The sequence below is a fragment of the Loxodonta africana genome, chromosome 6, assembly GCF_030014295.1.
Source record: "Loxodonta africana isolate mLoxAfr1 chromosome 6, mLoxAfr1.hap2, whole genome shotgun sequence".
In the NCBI taxonomy this organism is placed as follows: domain Eukaryota; kingdom Metazoa; phylum Chordata; class Mammalia; order Proboscidea; family Elephantidae; genus Loxodonta; species Loxodonta africana.
Window position 1 is genome coordinate 84,767,766 of NC_087347.1, and position 20,623 is coordinate 84,788,388.

The 20,623-nt window shown below is 36.5% G+C and overlaps 1 protein-coding gene across 1 annotated transcript in view; it reads left to right on the top strand.

The window, feature by feature from the left end:
* Positions 1 to 20,623, top strand: part of KCNH7 (potassium voltage-gated channel subfamily H member 7) — a 561,862-nt gene that overhangs the window by 517,368 nt on the left and 23,871 nt on the right. Inside the window, exons 10-12 of the mRNA XM_003405825.4 lie at positions 8,179 to 8,431; positions 11,454 to 11,659; positions 13,645 to 13,741. Of these exons, the coding sequence (XP_003405873.1) occupies positions 8,179 to 8,431; positions 11,454 to 11,659; positions 13,645 to 13,741 (556 nt within the window). The remainder of the gene's footprint in view (positions 1 to 8,178; positions 8,432 to 11,453; positions 11,660 to 13,644; positions 13,742 to 20,623) is intronic.

The following is a 20,623-nucleotide window of genomic DNA, read 5'->3' on the forward strand; positions in this document are numbered from 1 at the left end:
TTAACCACTATGCCACTGGCGTTTCCTATGACATCATAATCATGTCTATATACGTGTGGCAGGTTTGTGTTCTACCCATACATTTTTTTTCCCCAAAATGGTAAAAAAAAATACGCAAATGTTGAAAGGAACCCTGGTGACATAGTGGTTAAGAGCTCATCTGCTAACCAAAAGATCAGCAGTTCGAATCCATCAGCCACTCCTTGGAAACCCAAAGTTACATGCAAGAAACAGTTCATTCTCCCAGTGCCTATAAATGTTCCGCTGTCATGGGTTACACAATATTCTGCTTTGGAACTATCTAGACAGATATGATAGCCTTATACAATAAAAGAATTCCTTATTCTTACAATCCAGATGAGGATAAAATAAGAAAAAAGATGAAAAAACAATTTGAGCATCACACTAGGGCTATGTATGCTTCTACATCTATATCCAGTAAAACCAGTTGCCCTCTAGTTGACTCTAACTCACGGTGACCCCATGTGTGTCAGAGTAGAACTATGCCCCACAGGGTTTTAAATGGCTAATTTTTTAGAAGCAGAGCACCAGGATTTTCTTCCAAGGTGCCTCTAGGTAGACTCAAACCTCCAAGCTTTTGGTTAGCAGCCAACGCATTAACCGTTTACACCACCCAAGGATCTGGGTATGGCTTAGGCAGGGCTATGTAAAAGGGTCCACCTATCATGATCAGTGCTTAAATGTGGAATATGAAACATATAATCACCAAGGAAACATGAAAAATATGCATTGCCTATACTTCAATGGCTAAACCATAGAAATAATATGATCTGGGATAACCTAGAAATTTTAGAATCCATCAAAGAAGGACATTAAACCAAAAAAAAAATCAAACCCACTGCCGTCCAGTCGATTACGACTCATAGCGACACTGGCTTCTAGAAATAACGAAAAGCAAGGTTCCGTATCTTAAAAGTGTTAAAGATTTGTCATGTCCACATGGCAAAAAATGATTCTGTCAGAATCTTCAATGCTCTAAAATATAAAGGCAGTATTCCAGGACAGAGACTTAAGATTTATTACTTGCGTAGTCTATCTGGTAATCATGTACTAGGTTCAGTGCCTCATAGGAAGTATTAATTTGTGTTTTGATCAATCCTAATTTATCAAGATTTAGGTGTATTTAATTACCCAGAGAATTTCCCCAGAAAATTTCTCAATGCCAGGTACCACAGCCACCAAAATTGTTCATATGATTAATCTGCTACTTAGGGTAACCATTAGTGGCACTCTGGCTGTTCTTTCTAAATATGCCCGATACAGCCTGCCTTTTGGAATGTTCCCCTCTAACAGTTACACTAAGTTAAACAAATCAAAAACTATTGATTACAACATAGATCAACTTTCCAGTACTATCTGGATATGGAATATGTACTGGAGAATGCATTTTCTGAATCCTTTTGGAAAACAAATACAGAAATTTAAAATACTATGAAAGGAGTCCTGAGAAAGTCGTAGTAAACAATCATCTGTGCTCTTCCAAACAGAACCTAGAAATCGGACCATCCATGAGACTATGTTTTTCAATTCAGGTAGAAAAACAGCAAACATTGACTCTTGTATCTAAATTTCAAAAGAGAACACTAGAGTTTATTGTTAGCATATAGTAAATAACTTCATTTGGAAATCTCTATCAGAAGCCAAGTAAAAGCTGCATAAGTAAATAAATCTCTCTACCGGAACTCACTTTTTCTTAATTGCATGGATGTAGGGCCAAAGGGCATAGAGGCCATCTCACAGGAAGAAAAGGAAACTTTAAACTGCTGATTAGAGAAGAGAATCATGGGTCTGGGACTGTAGATTCACTTTCTCTTCCACAGGACACATAGTTACTGTGAAAACAGATAATAGATAATTACACTGAAATTTGATTATAAAAGTACTACTCCCTCAAGAAAATTTAATATAAAACATGCCTACCTTGAAAGGTGATAGAATAATGATGCATCAAAAAATTTTTAAAAAAGAAAGACTTCATTAATTAGGATAGTACTTTGCTTAGATCCCACTGACCAAAGCCCAGGACACATTCATTTAATTATAATCTACCTTAGACCTGGGTCAGACTTCATTTTCATTTGAGTCCCAATACATAAAAGAGAGAGTTAAATTGTTTTATTGGTGCAAATTTATTTCATAGGTTTAAACTTAAGGATTTACTTGTTAAAAGCGATGTCATTTTGATGAGCAAACATATCAAATCAGAAGTTGTTGGCTTATATTAACTTCAGCATCCATTCATTTCTAAGCTCTGTATTCACTGCTCAGTATAGAAAATCTGAATTCACACACATACATAATTGCAAATATTAACAATATTGTAATTTTTATGCTGTTAAGTGTGTGTAAGCACATATGTGCTTTAGGAAATTTTAGTATAACGTTGAATACTTCTAAATTAATATCTGATCATATTTGATAGAAGCTCAATAAGGAATGGTGAATTATTTCCATTTTTGATCTCTGTTTTGTGTGGCTTCTTCAAAGAGTTTTACTTTGATTTAATTATGTCAGTCTTGTTTTGTTGTTGGGTTGTTCTTCTTTGGATGTCTTTAAAACTTTGGATCCTCTAGTACTGAGCTATGATGCTGATTTCTTTCAACAATTACAGAAAGCATTTCATACTCAAAAGTGTGAATGTTTCCTTTATAAGTCACAATTTGATTTTCAGGGCCCCAAAGAGTTTTATTCACACAAATTCAAGCAAAGAAGAATTTATCTTACAATTTAAAATGTTCAGTTGATCTTATATCATAATAAAGATAAGGGATTTTTACCAGTCTCGAAAAAAATGTTGGACCTTCAAAAAGTTTTTAAACTCTGCCCATAGCAGCCAGTATTATAGCTATTCACTCATTTTAAATTAACTGTTACTTTGAGGGTTCATTTGAACAACCATTGGTATTGTAACTGTACATTACGGATGTCCAAGTTTGGTATGAAAAGCAGAGCATGGGGAATTTGGTTAACCATGTGAATTTTTTTTTTTTTTTTTTTAAATCTGGGCACTTAAATAAAAGCTTGAGGGCCAAGTGTATTTCTAGTATGTTTTCTTCACTGTTATGCTCCCATGCATATTGCCTGTCACATCCAAAACCTGTTGCCATTGATTCTGACTCATAGTGACCCTGAAAGACAGAGCAGAACTGCCCCATAGAGTTTCCAGGGAGTACCTGGTGGATTTGAACTGCCCACCTTTTGATTAGCAGCTGTAGCACTTAACCATTATGCCACCAGGGTTTCCGTCTGACACATAATGCCTGACACATAGCAGATACTTAATAAATATTTGTTAAAAGAAAGAGGACAGCCTTTCCAAGCTTTGTGCCATGATATTGATTCTGGGTGATGCTTCTCGATCTTTGAAATCTACTGACTCAATAACACAACAGTTCCAGATGTACAATGGAAGGTAATATGTACCCTGGCAGCTTCAGAGTTTGACAGACAGGAAGATTGGGTAGAGTAAAATGGAAATGAATGTCGTTGTTGGGTGCTGTCAAGTCAATTCCAACTTATATTGACCTCATGTGACGGAGTAGAACTACCCCATAGTTTTTTCTCGGCTCTAATCTTTACGGGAGCAATCATCAAGTCTTTCTCCCTCCCACAGAGCAACGTGGTAGGTTTGAACCACCAACCTTTCAGTTAACAGCTGAGGGCTTTACCATTGTAATACCATAGCTTCTTGGAAATGAATATAACCACCACCAAACCAGCTTGTGTACTGGTTTGTACATGCGTACTTGACACAGCAACTCTTTGTATCCAGTTTTGCTAGGCCTGGGAGAATGCCAATATTTGAGTGTTAAATGAGGAGGTTCCAAGTCAGGGGGTTTAGCAGAGAAGCCAACCCTGAAAAAAAGTACAATGAGTAGGAAGCAAAGAAGGCAACACAGAAGTTACCAGTGGAGAGGGGTGCCTTGGATAAAAATTGACTTAAACCTACCCCCATTTCTACTTATTTTAATGTTCTTCCACCTCTATTCCACTACAGCTCTCTCTGTTTTAAATCTCACTTTTAAAGTCTCTCGTCTTAGGCATAATCCAGATTCAAAGCTGCTTATTTATTTGTGATATCCAAACTGAATCTTCTATTTGAGTTTTACTTGATTGACATGTGTGGCTGACATAGAATGTTAAGAAAGTCAGGTAAGGGCTAACACTGCAAGAATTCCTTAATCTAGATAAGTCCTTCATGCAAAGACCTCTAGGCTTTTATGATACCTCTCATTCTATATCATCCTTTCCACTTCTAATAGGATAAATTTTAGGAGATGGGAACGTTTAACAAGGATACTTAAGAAAAGTGTGATGCTGAAAAACTTACCCAAGTGCCCTTAAAGTTTTGTGGGTGATTCCAAAACTACTGGAATTCCAAGAATGTATTTGTAAATTTATTTTAATAACTTCCTACTTTCAGGAAGAATTTAAGGCAAGTCGTAGTGAAAACATAGAGTAATTTAAACCAGAATGTTTAACACAAGTCAGAAACAAAATACAAGAATTAAAGAGATGAGAGGGAAAAAGAATTCCTCAACTCTTTGCTAAGGTAATGGAGCACAGAACTTAGTGGCACATTTCCTATCATGCAGGCCAAATACAATAGGTTTTTGTCTCTCAATGTCTGCTAAAGAGAACATACTGGTTTTTCAGAATCAAATAAAGGTGTTTGTGATAAAAAGCAGAAAAAACCAAAAAGAAACTGTTCATTAAACATTTACTGTGCATGGACTTATTTAAATACACTATTTTATTTAATTGTGACCACAACCCTCTAAAATACACATTTGTAATTTAATTTTACAAAAGAATAAACTAAATCTCAAAATTAAGTAACTAGGCCAAAGTCAAGTAGTAAGGGATGGAGCAAGGACTCCAGCTCATGCCTATCTGACTTCATAGCTAATATAACATGCTCAGAGGAACAGAAAACCCCTATCTGTATGTCAGCTGCAACGTCCTACTCAAAGCATGCGCATGTACAATTTCTCCCTCTGTAGCCAGGCTATACTCAAAAAACTTCAGGGGACATGCTAGAATAGATAGCAGTTACCCACTTGGTATTCTCATTCCAACTGCTATCACCAGTAAGCCAGTTGCCGCCTACTTGCCTCTGACTCATGGCGACCCATGTGTGTCAGAGTAGAACTGTGCCTCATGAAGTTTTCAATGGCTCATTTTTTAGAAGTAGATTGCCATGACTTTCTTTCAAGGTACCTCTGGATGGACTTAAACTTCCTGCCTTTTCATTAGCAGTGAGCGCTTTAACCATTTACACCACCAGGGACTCCTGCAACTACAGGAATGATAGCAATATCTCCCCCATTTTTTGGTGAAATATAAGGTACCTTTATGTACCTTAAAGACTCCTAATGGTGCATTGGTTAAGCAGTCACCTGCTAAGCAAAAGATTGGAGGTTCGAGCTGCAGGAGAAAGACGTGACAGTCTGCATCCGTAAAGATTACAGTGTTGGAAACCCTATGGAGCAATTGTCCTCTGTCCTATAGGGTTGCTAGGAGTGGGAATCGGCACAACGGCAACGGTTTTGTTTTCATTCTTGTTTTTAACGTACCTTATTATATCTACGTCTTCAGAGGAAATGGGCATATCTAATTTGTTGCTTGGTATAATGCTCTACATAACTTTGTCTGTATGATGTCAGCTGAGGATTATACTGAAACCACAATAGTGGGCTTCAGGCAGGAGAAATAAGCCACGATGCAGAGAGGACAGGGAACTGGTGTGTTTTTCCTCTATAGAGTCCCCAAATAAAATGGCCCCCATTTCAAAAACCAATGCCCAAACTCAGTTAAACTCCAGTATGGCATCACCTGCCAAAGAATCCGATGTAAATGCTTAGACAGGTGAAAGGGATCAGTGAGCTGGTTATGTGGTTCCATGTGGAGATCTGGGTTGATACAGGGTATCAACAAATAGTGGGAAACAGCCTCTGGCCCCCAGAGGTAGACACAGGCAAGACTAGGCCACTTATCATAACGTAAGAGCCTTCAGTCTAAGTAGGGAATCTGGCAGCTCAGTCACAGAGTGTGAAAGCTACAGCAGATGAGTACCCAGGAACTCATATCAGAGGAAGGCTCATTTCTTTGGGGTCTGAGCTGGATAATACTGAATCTTTAGGGTGAAAGTTTGAATTTCCATAGTTGTACAGATATGGGTGAGCAATGTGACAGTTAGCACACTATTGATGACTTATGACAAACGGCAATATTAAGAAGTCTTAGGGTAAATGTCCTTGCTTCTATGGCAGAGAAGCAGAGATGGGTGAAGTGACTTGTCCAAGAGTCAACCTGTGGCAAATTCATGAACAGAACTCAGTTCCTTGGCTTTTCTTCCAAAATATGCCTTCTACCCACTTCTGTGAGTGACTTTATATAATGAAAAAAACCAAGATTGGAAAAGAGGGGATGTTGTGTTTCAAGTTTCTTTTTTGGTCCCTTTATATCAGTCTAACTAATTGCATCCCACAGTGACCCTAGAAAAGCAGGATCCATACGGACTCCTCTATAAAGAGTCCCCAAATAAAGTGGCCCCCATTTCAAAAACCAATGCCCGAACTCAGTTAAACTCCAGTATGGCATCACCTGCCCAAGAATCTGACGTAAATGCTTAGACAGGTGAAAGGGATCAGTGGGCTAGTTATGTGGTTCCATGTGGAGATCTGGGTTGATACAAGGTATCAACAAATAGTGGGAAACAGCCTCCGGTCCCCAGAGGTAGACACAGGCAACTTACACAGGTAACTCCATATTTGTTGTTGTTGTTGTTAGGTGCCATCTAGCTGACCCCAACTCATAGCCACCACATGTGACAGAGTAGGACTGCCCTGCATAGGGTTTTGTAGGCCGTAATCTTTACCGGAACAGATTTTTCTCCTATAGAGCTGCTGAGTGAGCTCAAGCTGCCAGCCTTTCCATTAGCAGCGACCACATAACTGTTGCACCACTAAGACTCCTTGCTTTAATATTTAGGACAATAATAATTGTACATTAACTGAAATATCATCTAATTTGAAGCTCCTCTGTGGGCTACATACACTTGAATTGCCTGTAGAGCCAGTTCATGACCACTTTTAGCTACAGTGGACAGCAATTGCAAGGTTGATCCAAGAAGGCAGAAAATGCCAAAATTGCATTTTTAGGTGCTGTGTAATGCCCCTCCCCTCACTCCAGAGCACATTTAAGTCAATCTATTTATAGTGGCAGGGAAAAGCAACCATGAAAATTAAGATCTACATATGACACCCAAAATAGCTAGGGCACACACAGAAAAGCAAGACTTGAGTATTTAAGGCCCATTGTATATTGGAAATTTTTAAAAAATAACATAAAATTTTATTTAGCTTAAATCGAGTAGTTCTTGTCACAAACTATTGTCTTATCTGCTCTACAAGTTTTAAATTAGCCACAGAATAAGTTGTCAGAACAGTAGCCCTGTTAGAAGCCTTATGTATGCATTGTAAATTTTGGCACGATTTCCATTTCTGAAAACTAAACTATATTTTTAAAGTTTGTTTGCTGTTCTCCTTTTCTTTCTCTAGTTTCAGAGCTGTATCAAAATACTTAATATTAATAATGTGCATATTGAATTATAAATACTCTGAGTACTATTAACTAAGAGTACTCTCTGGTATATCACATTTACAAATACCATGGCTATTTCAGGATCAACATTTTTACTAATTATAATTAATATGTCTATCAGAGATGGCAATCCAAATTGACATTTGAGAATCCTTCAAAAGGTTGATTGTCTTCCTAGTTGTACCACCCTTCATTAGTTATGTCTTATTAATTGTCGCATTGATTTATATCTGTGCACAGTATGATGCTACGTAACACAATGCAGGGAATGAGAAACAGTGTGAAACGTTGTAGGCATTACATTTTAATGAAACAGCATTTGTGTTGAGTCTGAACTCCTGCAGTTAACTCAGAGCATAGTATTTGAGTTAAAAATTCTGACATGTTTAGCAAACCAAGTATTCATTAAGGTAGGCGAGGTAGAAGCATTATAAAAACTCCTGGGTGACCCAGTTATTACACCTGTGTTCTGTGAGCACAAAAGATACTTTATTTCTGGTTGAGGCACCCTGTGCGCTAGTAGTACGAAACTCTTTATTTTTTTTTCCTCAGGTCCTAAAGGGTTTCCCAGAATGCTTACAAGCTGACATTTGTCTACATCTCAACCAGACGTTGCTACAAAACTGCAAAGCCTTTCGGGGGGCAAGTAAAGGTTGCCTTAGAGCTTTGGCAATGAAGTTCAAGACTACACATGCACCTCCAGGAGACACCTTGGTTCACTGTGGGGATGTCCTCACTGCACTTTACTTCTTATCCAGAGGCTCCATTGAAATCCTCAAAGATGACATTGTGGTAGCTATTCTGGGTAAGTATTTTAGAACTAGGTGGTGACAATTCATTTATTAAGTGGAGCAATGCATAATTTATGGGAAACTTCTTTACAATGATAGAAAAGGACTGATCTATTTATTTATGAAAGTACGGTCTAAATAGGAGGGTAATTTAAAAGCCTTATTTAAAATTCAATTCAAATCAAGTTAACCTTGCAGAAAATATGTTTTCTTGACTGCCTCACTTTTTCTCTGGTGTGTAAATGCTTCCATGACGCCTTTCAGTTCTTGGCAATGACTTAGATATCTGAGGCCAAATATATGAAAATAGTCAGCATTTTCTTTTTTACATTAGAGGATCTTGGATTCTCTCTTAATACTTTCAAATAAAATGTGCATGTTGTAGGCATTCGTGCAAGCATGTGCCAATGCTCTGTCATGACCTGGGTGTATGTTTTGATGAAATTCATCTATTTACAGTGCACTTTGTTGTGTCCCATCAAAAGCACCATTTGCATCCTTACCTAGAGAGTAGAGAGCTGTGAACACAGCACCCAGAGATGTAGGTAGGGCAGAGATTAAAGTTATTAATAAATTTAACTGGTTTAGGTACAAAAAAAGTATGAGTTTAATCTGTCTCTTTAAAAATAAATTTACTGTCGGTGAGCATGACTTGTAGGATTTCTTGAGAATGTTTAGGACATTGAGGAAAAAACAGGGAGTAGAGAGAAGGGAGTCAATTCTCCTTTCTTGCCACCTAGACAGTAGGGTTTTTTTTTGTTTGTTTGTTTTTTGTTTTTTTAGGTTTAGACCCTACCGTCACCACGGGAACACCCATGTCCAGTGTTATAGCACCAATTTGCACTTATTTTTTTCCCTGTGGATTAAATCCAGTTCCATTTAAATAATGGGTACATAATTTAACAATTCCCTTTTACTCTACCATAGATGTTAATACATGACTGTTAGTTCCAAAAGGACAGAGATGTGGTCTATTTTCTTTGCTGTTGAGTATAACCAGAGTCTGGTATAGCACAGGACCCAAGTGCATGAATGAAGACATCTGAACGATTCATTAGTATTTTGATAATTTTATCATAATGACCAGCTTTAAAAAAAAATTCCTAAAACTGAAAAGATGTGGCTTTTGGTTTCCAGTCAATAAAGGGACTGAGAATAAAACCATATTCTAGATCACTAGAGGCCAAACAGTTAGCTGGGTTTTTACTAGATTTGGAATTGGCAGTTTCTCTGGTATGTTGCCAGGGAAGGAGACGCTTCATTGCATTTCTGATCTTCAAATCGGACAGTGCTAGCTTCTGCAGAAAGGTAACAAGCTTTCTTGCTTTATAAAATAGTAATTTTAGGGTGTCGTTAAGCTGTGTTCACTAATTAACTTACTCCTTGCTCATTTACAGTCTTATAAGCTAATTAAAATACAAAGCCCATGCTGAATTTAGCTCAGAGCTGTTTCTTTGATTATATCTAAAGTATCGAAATTATAAAGAATTTCAGGAGATTCTCCTTTTCTATCCCTATTTCCATGTAAGTCAGCAACTAAAATCCTCACAAATTATGGTTATTCATTCTGTTTTTGAAAGACTATTCTTTTAAACTGAAGTTAATATCTTCTCTCCAGTATCAGTTTTTCCTAGAGACTGTAAAATATGACATCTGATTTCTCCCCATTAAATTCTCGGTTAAAATAAGAATATTCAAGATTTTGTGTGTGTGCTTTGACTAGCTAGAACTTTCTTGTTTAAAAGTCTTTGATAGTTCCCACAGTAGTATATACATGAAGTTGTCCACCAAAAACTAAAATAACAGATCTAAGGAGGTTTTTCTAAATCTGAAAAGAAGCTTCAGGGTAGCGTAAGGAAGCACTGTTTTACACTGCCACTAAAGAATCTTTAAAAGCTTATGTAATCAAATAACATATCATTATATATTAAGCATATACAGCCCAGGTACAATTTTTAAGTGTCTTGGTATGTGGACAGAAAAATCTAAGAGCCAACGACATTCAAGGAAAATATTGAGATATGTGTAAGGTCTTTGACTCCCAAGTCAGAATGCATAGGATTTCATCCTGGCTGCTCTCTCCCTTCCTCCACTTCACCCAGCTAGCAAAGTGCTAATCAATTTACCTCTTTCCAATATTCATAAGATTGGATAATAATTAGTAATTATTTCATGAGGTTGTTTTGGGAATTAAATGAGATAATGCACATAAGCATTTCACACAGTGCCTGGCACCCACTTAGTCCTCGATAAACATTTGTTGCTGCTGCTGCTGCTGTCATTATCATCCTCATCACCGAATAGACCTTGAAAACAGGTGGCATAAGTCTAGGCAGAGAGGATGGGGAGGCCTCATCATGAGCCAGACACTGAAGTAACCCCAGGGTAGGTGGGAGAAGAAGGAGGGACTGCAGAAGAACAGAGGCCATATGAGAAAAGGCCACGACCATATAAGTTGAAAATATACAACTCTATTTGTCAAACAATCAAATTCATTAAGAAAAATCTACAAGTGGTTATTAAAGGAAACAAGGTGTGTTCAGATTGTACCCCTAGCCTTCTAAGGTCAATACGTCAGAGTTTAAAATGCTCCACCATAATCCCTTGCTTGACACCCCCACAAGAGACCCTCTGGAGATAGGCAGATTATGAATCTGACTCACTGTGGTCTTTCTCATATTCCATGTTGATAAAATTAGATCACACCTACCAAAAAGTATTTTTAAATATTCTATGGCAAGACTATTTGCTAGCATACCAGAATGAAGATATGTTTGCAACATTTTAGACGCTTAGCCAAAGGACTAAACAAGGAAATGAATAGGGATTATACTAGGACCAGTGAAGATAAGAGGTAAAATTCCACTTAGCAAATTGTGCTGGGCAGTCAGTGCGAATGCTGAAACTTTGCTCCCAAGTGTTTGTTGGTCATAGGGTCTTAAGTTTGAAATCAGGGATTGGTCAATATTCCCCTTTTTCCTTTAGAAGAAAAACATATGGTTGGATTCCTTTTCCCCCTCCCTCTTTTTTTTTTAGGAAAAAATGATATATTTGGAGAAATGGTTCATCTTTATGCCAAACCGGGAAAGTCTAATGCAGATGTAAGAGCCCTCACATATTGTGACTTGCATAAGATCCAGCGAGAAGACTTGTTAGAGGTTTTGGATATGTATCCTGAGTTTTCTGATCACTTTCTAACAAACCTAGAGTTGACTTTCAACCTAAGACATGAGAGTGCAAAGGTATATGTTAACTGTTTTTCGCTTATTCTTATACTTCTGGCATTGTATTTTATTCTTAGATTGCACAAAAATTTCTGAAAGATCAAATTAAGTATCACAGCAAAACTTTACTAATTTTTAATATGGGGAAAGAAAGACCATGTAGATATTGGAATTTCTAAATTATAGGGTGTTTCTTCAGGAATTCGGCCTAATTTCTTTTAAACGTATTGAAAAACTTTAAGTAGGTCGATTAAGATTGACTTTTTGTAGAAACTCTTAGGTGATATAGTTGATTGAAAATAGACTTAGCTTTTATTAAGTGTACCAATTATTTGTAGGAAATGGGTGATTCTAGGCTATTAAAAATCTCTTAAGAGTTTATCTTATACAGAGGTCAAAATAGTCTCTCTCAGCTATTATTTACTCCAGTACAACAGTTAGCAATGTCTTCTCAATAATAATGGAAAAATTAACCTCATTCAAGTTTAGGTCCATGTTTAGCACAATCTCCAAATCACATAAATATACATTAATCAGGTTTTAAAGAGCCAAAATTAGTACAATGGAATGAAAAATATATGCCTAATAGAAATAATATCTTAAGCAAATTCCAAATGTGAGTTAACCTGATATTAATTTTGAGAGCCTATATGTTCTCCACTCCCTTCTACTGTGAAAATATGAGCTTTTGACGTACTACTATTATATGGCCATAGAACTTATGTTGTAGCCCGCAACTTATCACTAGGTTACTTCTCTGTTCCCCTCCCCGCCTGCAACCCCACTCCAATTCTAATTATATTTTATTGAAAGTAAATATTGAGTTTTAAACCTTGCCAGTGTATTTTAATGCTAATATTTTCTGGAATAAAGAGCCTCAAGTCAATAGTTTGGTAAATGGTAGCAGGTTTCATTCTCCCTAGACCTACAGTCATTCCCAGGTGCTGTGAGGGCAGTAAGGAGAAAAAGAGACTTTTAAGTTTACCAGGGTACCATTTTTGGAAGCATTGGTGGCACAGTGGTTAAAAGCTTCAGCTGCTAACCAAAGGTCACCAGTTTGAATCCACCAAGCATTCCTTGGTAACTCTATGGGACAGTTCTACTCTGTTCTATAAGGTCGCTATGAGTTGGAATTGACTCAATGGCAATGTGTTGGATTTTAGGGTGCCATTTAACATCTTAAAGCACAAGCTCAAATAATTGCTTCTTTTCAAAACACTGAAAAGTTGAAAATTATTTATGTGTTAAAAGGTTGATATTATCAAGAGTATTTTGTTAAATAATGGTTTTAATTCTGTACTTTATCAAATCCCAATTTAATGTCATCAACCTCATTCTGATTTTGTCTTGAAAAACGATCATCTACCTCTGATAATTTCTTTACATAAATAGTTTAGGCAGCACCCAAAAAAATAAAAGAGGCTCTTCCATTTTCATTTACAAGACTGATAATAAAGTACAGAATGAACCATAAGGGGAGGAAAGAGAAGCTGGAAACAAAAATAACAAGAGGTTCAAAGCGTAGTGTTTATCAAATTCAACCTTACATATTGGGAAATTTAACCTGACCACCATTACCATGTAATTTAAGCAACATAGCTAATTAGTTTACACATTTATTCCTGAAGTAATACAGATTCTGCAAAGGATTTTTATATTTTTTTTAATTATTATTATTTTAATTTTATAAGTTACAGGAAACACATTCCACTTAAGGGAATATTTTGTCTTTAAATGCTGACAGCATCATCCTCAGACGTTTCTGATAACTTCTACAACTATGATTTCCCCATTAGCTGGCAAAACTACAAAAGTTATTCTAACAGTGTATTTTATAATTTAGAGACAAGCATTAAGCAAATTACGGTAGCTATTTGCCTACAATCTAATAATTAAGTCTCAAAGTGGCTGAAATGATATGAAATGGTAAAGAGTTTACAATTTACTACATTATGTTCAAATTGAGTAATCTTCCATTTCGTTTTCATGTTCCATTAACAAAGGCTGATCTTTTACTACGATCACAATCTATGAATGATTCTGAAGGAGAAAACTGTAAACTAAGAAGAAGGAAATTATTTGAAAGTGAAGGAGAGAAAGGTAATATTCTATTTCCAAAGTTTTAACATAGAGCATGTGGTTAGTAGCTGTTCTTACTTACATGCTCATTATACTCTGATTTTAAGGGTAAACTTCATTTGGGGCTTCAGGAAGCCAAATCCTTTGCTTTTTTCAGTAGCTGATAATATGATTTCTGACTGATAGCTTTCAATGATGTCATTCAGCAAAGTCCTCTGATATCTACAAGGACATCGCAGATAGAGGAATACAACAAGATGGCTAAAAAAAAAAAAAAGGAGGTCAATTAATAACAGTTGTGTTGAGTAACTATTCCTCTGAGTTCTGAGCAAAGTGTTCCGGAGAGAAGACTTTCAGGTCAAGAGCTCAATTCTCTCAACCTCTGCATGGCATGGATGAAGGCAATGAATTTTTTTAGTCCTCTTCATCCTCAAACTCTTTGGTACTTGCCACTGGAACACCAACTTCTTGTCCTCTCTAAGTTTGCTGCCTCTCTAACTAGTCTCTATGTTTTACTCATATATTCAACAAATAGTTATTTAACATTTCACCTTTTCAAAGAGCCACTTAATATTCTGAGAAACAAATTGCATAAAGAAGGCTTTCCCTCCCTAGGGAGGAAAGCAGACACACCTCAATCATTTGTAATACAAAATAATAAATGCCATACAGGAATAAACACACCATGGTGGAAGCCCAGATGAGAGAACATTTAATTATACCTGAGCATATGGAGAAAAAAAAAAAAATTTTTTTTTTTTTTTTTATATGGAGAAGGCTTTCCTGAAAGAATCCCCATTCTTACCCCATGCTGATCTAACAAACATTCTAATCTTTACCTTATTTGGCCTCTCAGCAGCATCTGATGCTTTGAACTAATTCCTGTCTTCTTGAATACTTTTTTTCTTGGCATCTCTGACATTGCAGTCTTCCTATTTTCCTCCTATCCTGTAATTTCCTGATTCCTTCACAGAATCATTATCTTCTAAACAAAACCATTAGTTGTTGAGAGTTTCTTAAGACATTGTCCTAAGTCCTCATCTCTTCTCATTTCATGTCATACTCTTTCCTTATGTAATTTCATTTATGACTATGGTTTGATTATACCTTTATGCGGAAGAATGCAAATTTATACCTTAGTCCCAGACCACCTGAGCTTCAGTCCACTATATGTAATTATTAAACCATCTACCTGAAATCTCAAAGGTGACTCAAACTCAACATTTTTTAAATTGAAATCATGATTTCCTCCTGGAAACATGTTCCCCTTTCAGTTTTCATATCTCTGCAAATGGCACCACTGTCTAAACAATTGCACAAGCCAGATATCTAAGAGTCATCTTTATCCTACCCTCTCCATCAGCTCTGGCAACAAGTCTTGTTATTGCTACCTCTAATAGATCTCTATTTACTCCTCCATTTACTCAAACTAGGTCTCCTTTTGGTTCATTTCTTTCCATTTCCATAGCCACAACCTAGGCCAAGCTACCAAAACCTGCCACCTGGAATACTAATATAGCCTCCCAGTTCACTTCCCCACATCCAGCTTTCCTCCTTTCATCTGTTCTGCACCACTTGAGTGTGTGTGTGTGTGTGGTTTTTTTGTTTGTTTTTCTCTAAACGCAATTATGTTCATGTCATCCATGTATTAAAAGCTCTCTCAAGAATTCCCATTGCCCAAATTGGGAATCCTTAATGGGGTGTTTCACTGCCTATCTCTTCAATTTTGTCTCTTAGCATACTTCCTCCTATCAGCTCCTTTCCTCTGCACCATTTATTCCAGTGGTACTTCTAGATGTATTTTCATTACTATGTAATCAATGTTGTCTAAACTGCCCTCTCTTCATGATACTTATTTCTGTGTTTTTGCTTGTTTCATTCCCTTAGTTGAATATACTTCCCCGTCCTCAAACACACACACACACACGTGCGCACACGTGCACACACTACCACAGGACTTTTTAATGCATTAAAATTACAGTTTTTTATCCCGTCCAATCTCCAATGACATATTCAACATGATGAATTCTTTCTTGATCTCCTCAAATGTACAGGATCTTTCCCTCTTTGGAATTCTTGAAGCACTTTCCTCTCTTATGATTTTGTTAAAATCTGCCCTGTATTATGGTTATCAGTGTACTTGTCCTATTTCTGTTTCAAACTGTAGATTCCTCTAACAACTCGATAAATATTTGCTAAATTGGGCTAATTGTTGAATCCTCTGGCTGACTGTAGAACAATAAGCGACTCATAGATAGGTGGTGGTAATTTATTTCTACAGTGTCCTTCATTATTCCCTTTGTGGCTTTTTCTAAAATCAGAACCATTACTGTCAAGCTGTTCTCCCATAGAGTTAATCTAAATCCCTTATCCTGAAGTTAATCTCTTATTTTGATCTTGCTGGGAATGAAGAACAGCTTGACAATGTTGTCTATATAATAATGTTCCCCATACAGTTGAAGATTTATTAAATCTCCTTTCAATCTTATTCAGTTTCCTCATTCTCAAGCTAAATAATCTAATGTTTTTATCTCCCGATAAGGCCCTGAGAGCATGTCACAATATGTATTGTGCTCATGCAACTAGACATTTTGATTGATTCTGAAAACGTTCCCTTTAATCACAGGCTTAGTCTATGAGACCCATTTTATACGAAGTGTACATGGTAAGGGATTTGCCTGCCTGCAGTGTTTTGAAGTTTCCTGGTGTGTCAGTGTGTTAGCATGATTTGTTAAATGTGAAAACACAATTAACTCCAGTTATTCCAGAGCCTAAGAGCCTTTTCCAAAGTCTTCAGGAGTCCTGGTGACTGCAAGGGAGTGTTAAATTTCCTGAAAGCGATTTAGTCCCTGTCACCTCACTCTAATATTCTAAAGGCAGCCACTTGGTCTATACTTCTTGATGCAGAGCCAACCTGTAGGAGAAAACCTCACATATAAATAAATATAAAGAACAGAAAACTTTCTGAGGATCATTGATACTAAGTGATCTGGAGGTACCTAAAAAAAAAAAAAAACTGAAGATTCCCATAAAACACATTGATCATCTCAGAGTTAGTTTACTGCCCACGTGAAACAGTATCTTGAAGGCAGACATACAAGAGTGCTGTCTACTTTGAATCCATCAGCAGAGGCAGAAAAACCAGAGGGATGGCCATGTGGATGGGCATTGGAGGCAAGGGAGGTTGAGTCCTGAATCAGCACTTGCTACCTACTCAAGAGCGCACTGAGATCCTTAGGGCTTCCATCCTCTCCCTGCCCCTTCCAGTCATGTCTACCACATGGAGTTACAAGGCTTACATTCAAAACGATATATTAAAAAGAAAAAAAAAGATGTAGAATCTCTCTGCACATTGACTTAAACAAAGTACATGCTTAACGTGTTTGATCCTCAAAATGATCTCTCTTCAAAATGAGTGTATTGATGAAGGCGATTTGTCCTCCTGAGCTTTACATTTCTTCTAAGGAAAAAAAAACCCAGTTCCCTACAGGACAGAGCGATCAGTTCAAGTACAGATTTGAGAACATCCTGTGTTTTTATAAGGTATCTTCAAGTAGTTCTCTTTTCTTCCTAAAACTCTGGCAAGGGGGTGCCCAGGACCTCCCTGATTTGACTAGGGTCATTGTAGGAAGAGGTGCCACATTTCTGAGATGAAAGTAAATTGCTATTACTATAGAAAGTGAAGAATAAAAATGATGCTTCAGTGAACTATTTAGTAGCCCTGGGCATTGTTAATATGGCTAGGCAGAAGAAAAGTAAAAGTGGTATAGCCATCTAGAACACGCTGAAAAATAGTCTCTGTTTAAGTGATCTTCAAAGTTGGATCGTGCTTATTTCAGAGTGTGCAAAAACAATCCAATGAGCTATGGAAATACTATTTTGTTTAATATTTTTGGTTGTGTGTATTTTATGACATACATATTAGTACAATAGCACATATAATGGTACATTATATGTATACACACACATACATACATGTATATATTTTTTACTTATAGGGCTTGTATGACCAAATATTTGAAGAATTCTTCTCAACTCTTTCTGCAGAAAGAAAATGCAGTATCAAAGTAGTTATTAATTGCCAATTAAAATACAATGAAGACAACAATGAAACAGGCTCAAAACTATCACTCATTCATTTGGCAAAGGGTCATTGAGTTCCCACTGTGTGTGTTAAGTGCTCCCACTTTTTCACCTTTATTTCTATTTTAGTTTCAATGTTTTTTGCTAATCTCTCAATTAGAAGAATCTTCATTAGTTGAGAAGTAACAATCCATTCTGAATGATAATTAGTATCTATACACCTATCCTTTTCTAATTTTCTGTGTATTTTCTAGATAAAGATTTCTGAAGAATTTTGCAGACTTTAGCTTTCCTTTTTCTGTACCACGTAGTGGGTTGAAAAAAAGAGAATCTGGAAGAGGGAACAGTTTACTCCAACTGGCTTTACTGCTTGGAAACTCCCCAAATGTGATGAAAAATTAAAGCAGAGTGCCCGATGATGTTCAGAGCTTTAATAGAAAGCACACTGGTACATTCTTTTGGATTAAAGCATGAAGATCACCTTTAGGTATTACCAAGGGGAAAGCGAAGGGGAAGTGTGCACAGAAAGCACAGGAAGTCTACCAAAAGAGCAGATTTGGCATTGATGCTTTCTCCCCTTCCCTATCAGACTTTAGCAGAATTGCTGAGTTCCTACTTCCACCCTTCCCTTCTCTACACCTTTTTCCTACTTCCTTTTCCAGCAACATAAAATTCAAGGCTAAAGTAAACAAGCAGCCTCTACTAAATGATACTTGGAATATTTGTCAGGGCAGGGAAAAAAATAGGGGGGCTTCTGTTTTCTTAGCAAAATAGACCTTAGCCAGAAAAGTTGAAGAATGATAAGCTGATCCTTTCCAATCCAGAAATATATTCTCTTTCTTGATTTTTAAATTTAAAATAGAGTTCTCAGAGTTCAGCAGGCCCAATCACTGTGGTTGATAAATTATCACAGTAAATAAGAAAGAAAATGCCAGATGGCAAAAATAAAAGGCAAAATAAAAATAATGGGAAAAAAACACAAAATAAACTTAAAAAAAAATCAAAGATGTGCTGAAATTCATGTGAAATGGCGCACTACAGATTAGTAAGTAAACACAAGTAAGGCCTTTCATACTGTGCTTAATGTAAGCCCATGCGTACCTTACTTACTGGTTAATCCACCCCTGGACGGAAATCAAGGTGAAAGAACACTCAAAATGTTCCTTCTGCTGGGTTTAGATTGTGCCACACATATGATGAAAAAAAGCACCCATTTTAGGAGTTAAACCCTGATGGTGCAGTGGTTAAGAGCTTGGCCGCTAACCAAAAGATCATCAGTTTGAATCTACCATGCGCTCCTTGGAAGCCCTATGGGGCAGCTCTACTCTGTCTTATAGAGTCGCTATGAGTGAGAATTGACTCGTGGGCAATGGGTTTGTTTTTTTGGTATACATCCTTAGAGTAGGGAAGACAGACTGCTATTTTCTTATTTCCCTACCCAGTTTTTATTAAAATAAGCATGGAATTTTTTCCTGTTTAAATAAAATAAAATAGAAATATCTTGAACTCATCATACCTTGTATTTCTAAACGTTTAACACCAGACTTTATAACTTTGTAATACTGGCTTAGTCATTTCATATTGCCATCCAAAAGCCAGCAAGTTTTTAAAGTGTTTCTTCAAAATAAAATAATTTCTATTAAACTAAGGAATAAATATATAGATCATTAAACTTATTTTTAGAACATAGGGTGGTCTATTTGGTGGTGTAAACAGTTAAGCACTCTTCTGCTCAGCAAAAATTGGGGATTTCTGTACACCCAGAGGCAACTCAAAAGAAAATCCTGGCAATCTACTTCCGAAACATTAACCATTGAAAATCCTATGGAGCAGAGTTCTACTCCGACACACATGGTGTTACCATGAGTCAGAATTGAGTCAATGGCAACTGGTTTGGTTTAAATTCCAATTTTATTAAATTAATTCTTTAAATTATATTGGTATTATACTTTGGAGTCTCTTTGTATATCTTCTCCAATAATAAGTAATGATTTTTTTTGTTATCTGTTCTAGATAAATGCATCTTTTATTTTAATTTTTAAGATAATTTCAAAAATTTTAGTATTATGTTTGTGTAGAAAAATGACCACTTATACTCTTTTCAACATCCTTTGAAACTACAGCAAAACTAAAGGCTCCTGATCTCAAATGAAGAAACTTATTTTAGACTTCGATTTTCCAGTGAAATGAATTTTGTAATGTACCTATCTGGGAAATGCTCGTCTTATCTCAAAATTGTTAGCAGTAGGAAATCCAAAACTGAAGTGCTGGGAGATCACATTAAATGCATCTTTTTGACCAATGGTTAGGTCTATGTGTTAAAAATAGGTCTGATAAATAAAAATGGTAATTAATCTGAAAGAAAGACTCCAGAGAACATAGATCAAGTTTGCAAATTGTTTAAAATAGAAGTATTTTATGTTATCATTCTTAAGATAGAGGGATCAAATGTTGTTGTTCATCACATGAGGACACTCCTATTCTCTGCCCTTCAAATTCATTCTGACCAAGAGAGACGCACACAACGCAGCTCAGAAATGCTTTAAGATTGTGTCCTCTGAGAAATGGGGAAGAGATGAATTCAGCAAGCCTGCATAAAAAAGGGCAAGTGCAGGAAGATGAAGGTTTATCAGTTGCCTGAATCGAAAAACAAATGAGGCAAAATTAAACAGGCAAAAATTATTCTTTGTAAAATGATGGTAACAAGACTGATTATGCAATATCAAGTCTAGCAAATGGATAAATGTGAAACTCCCTAAAATTACTGAGAATACTGTTTCTACATAGAATATGATTAGTGTTAAGAAAAATTTGCATTAA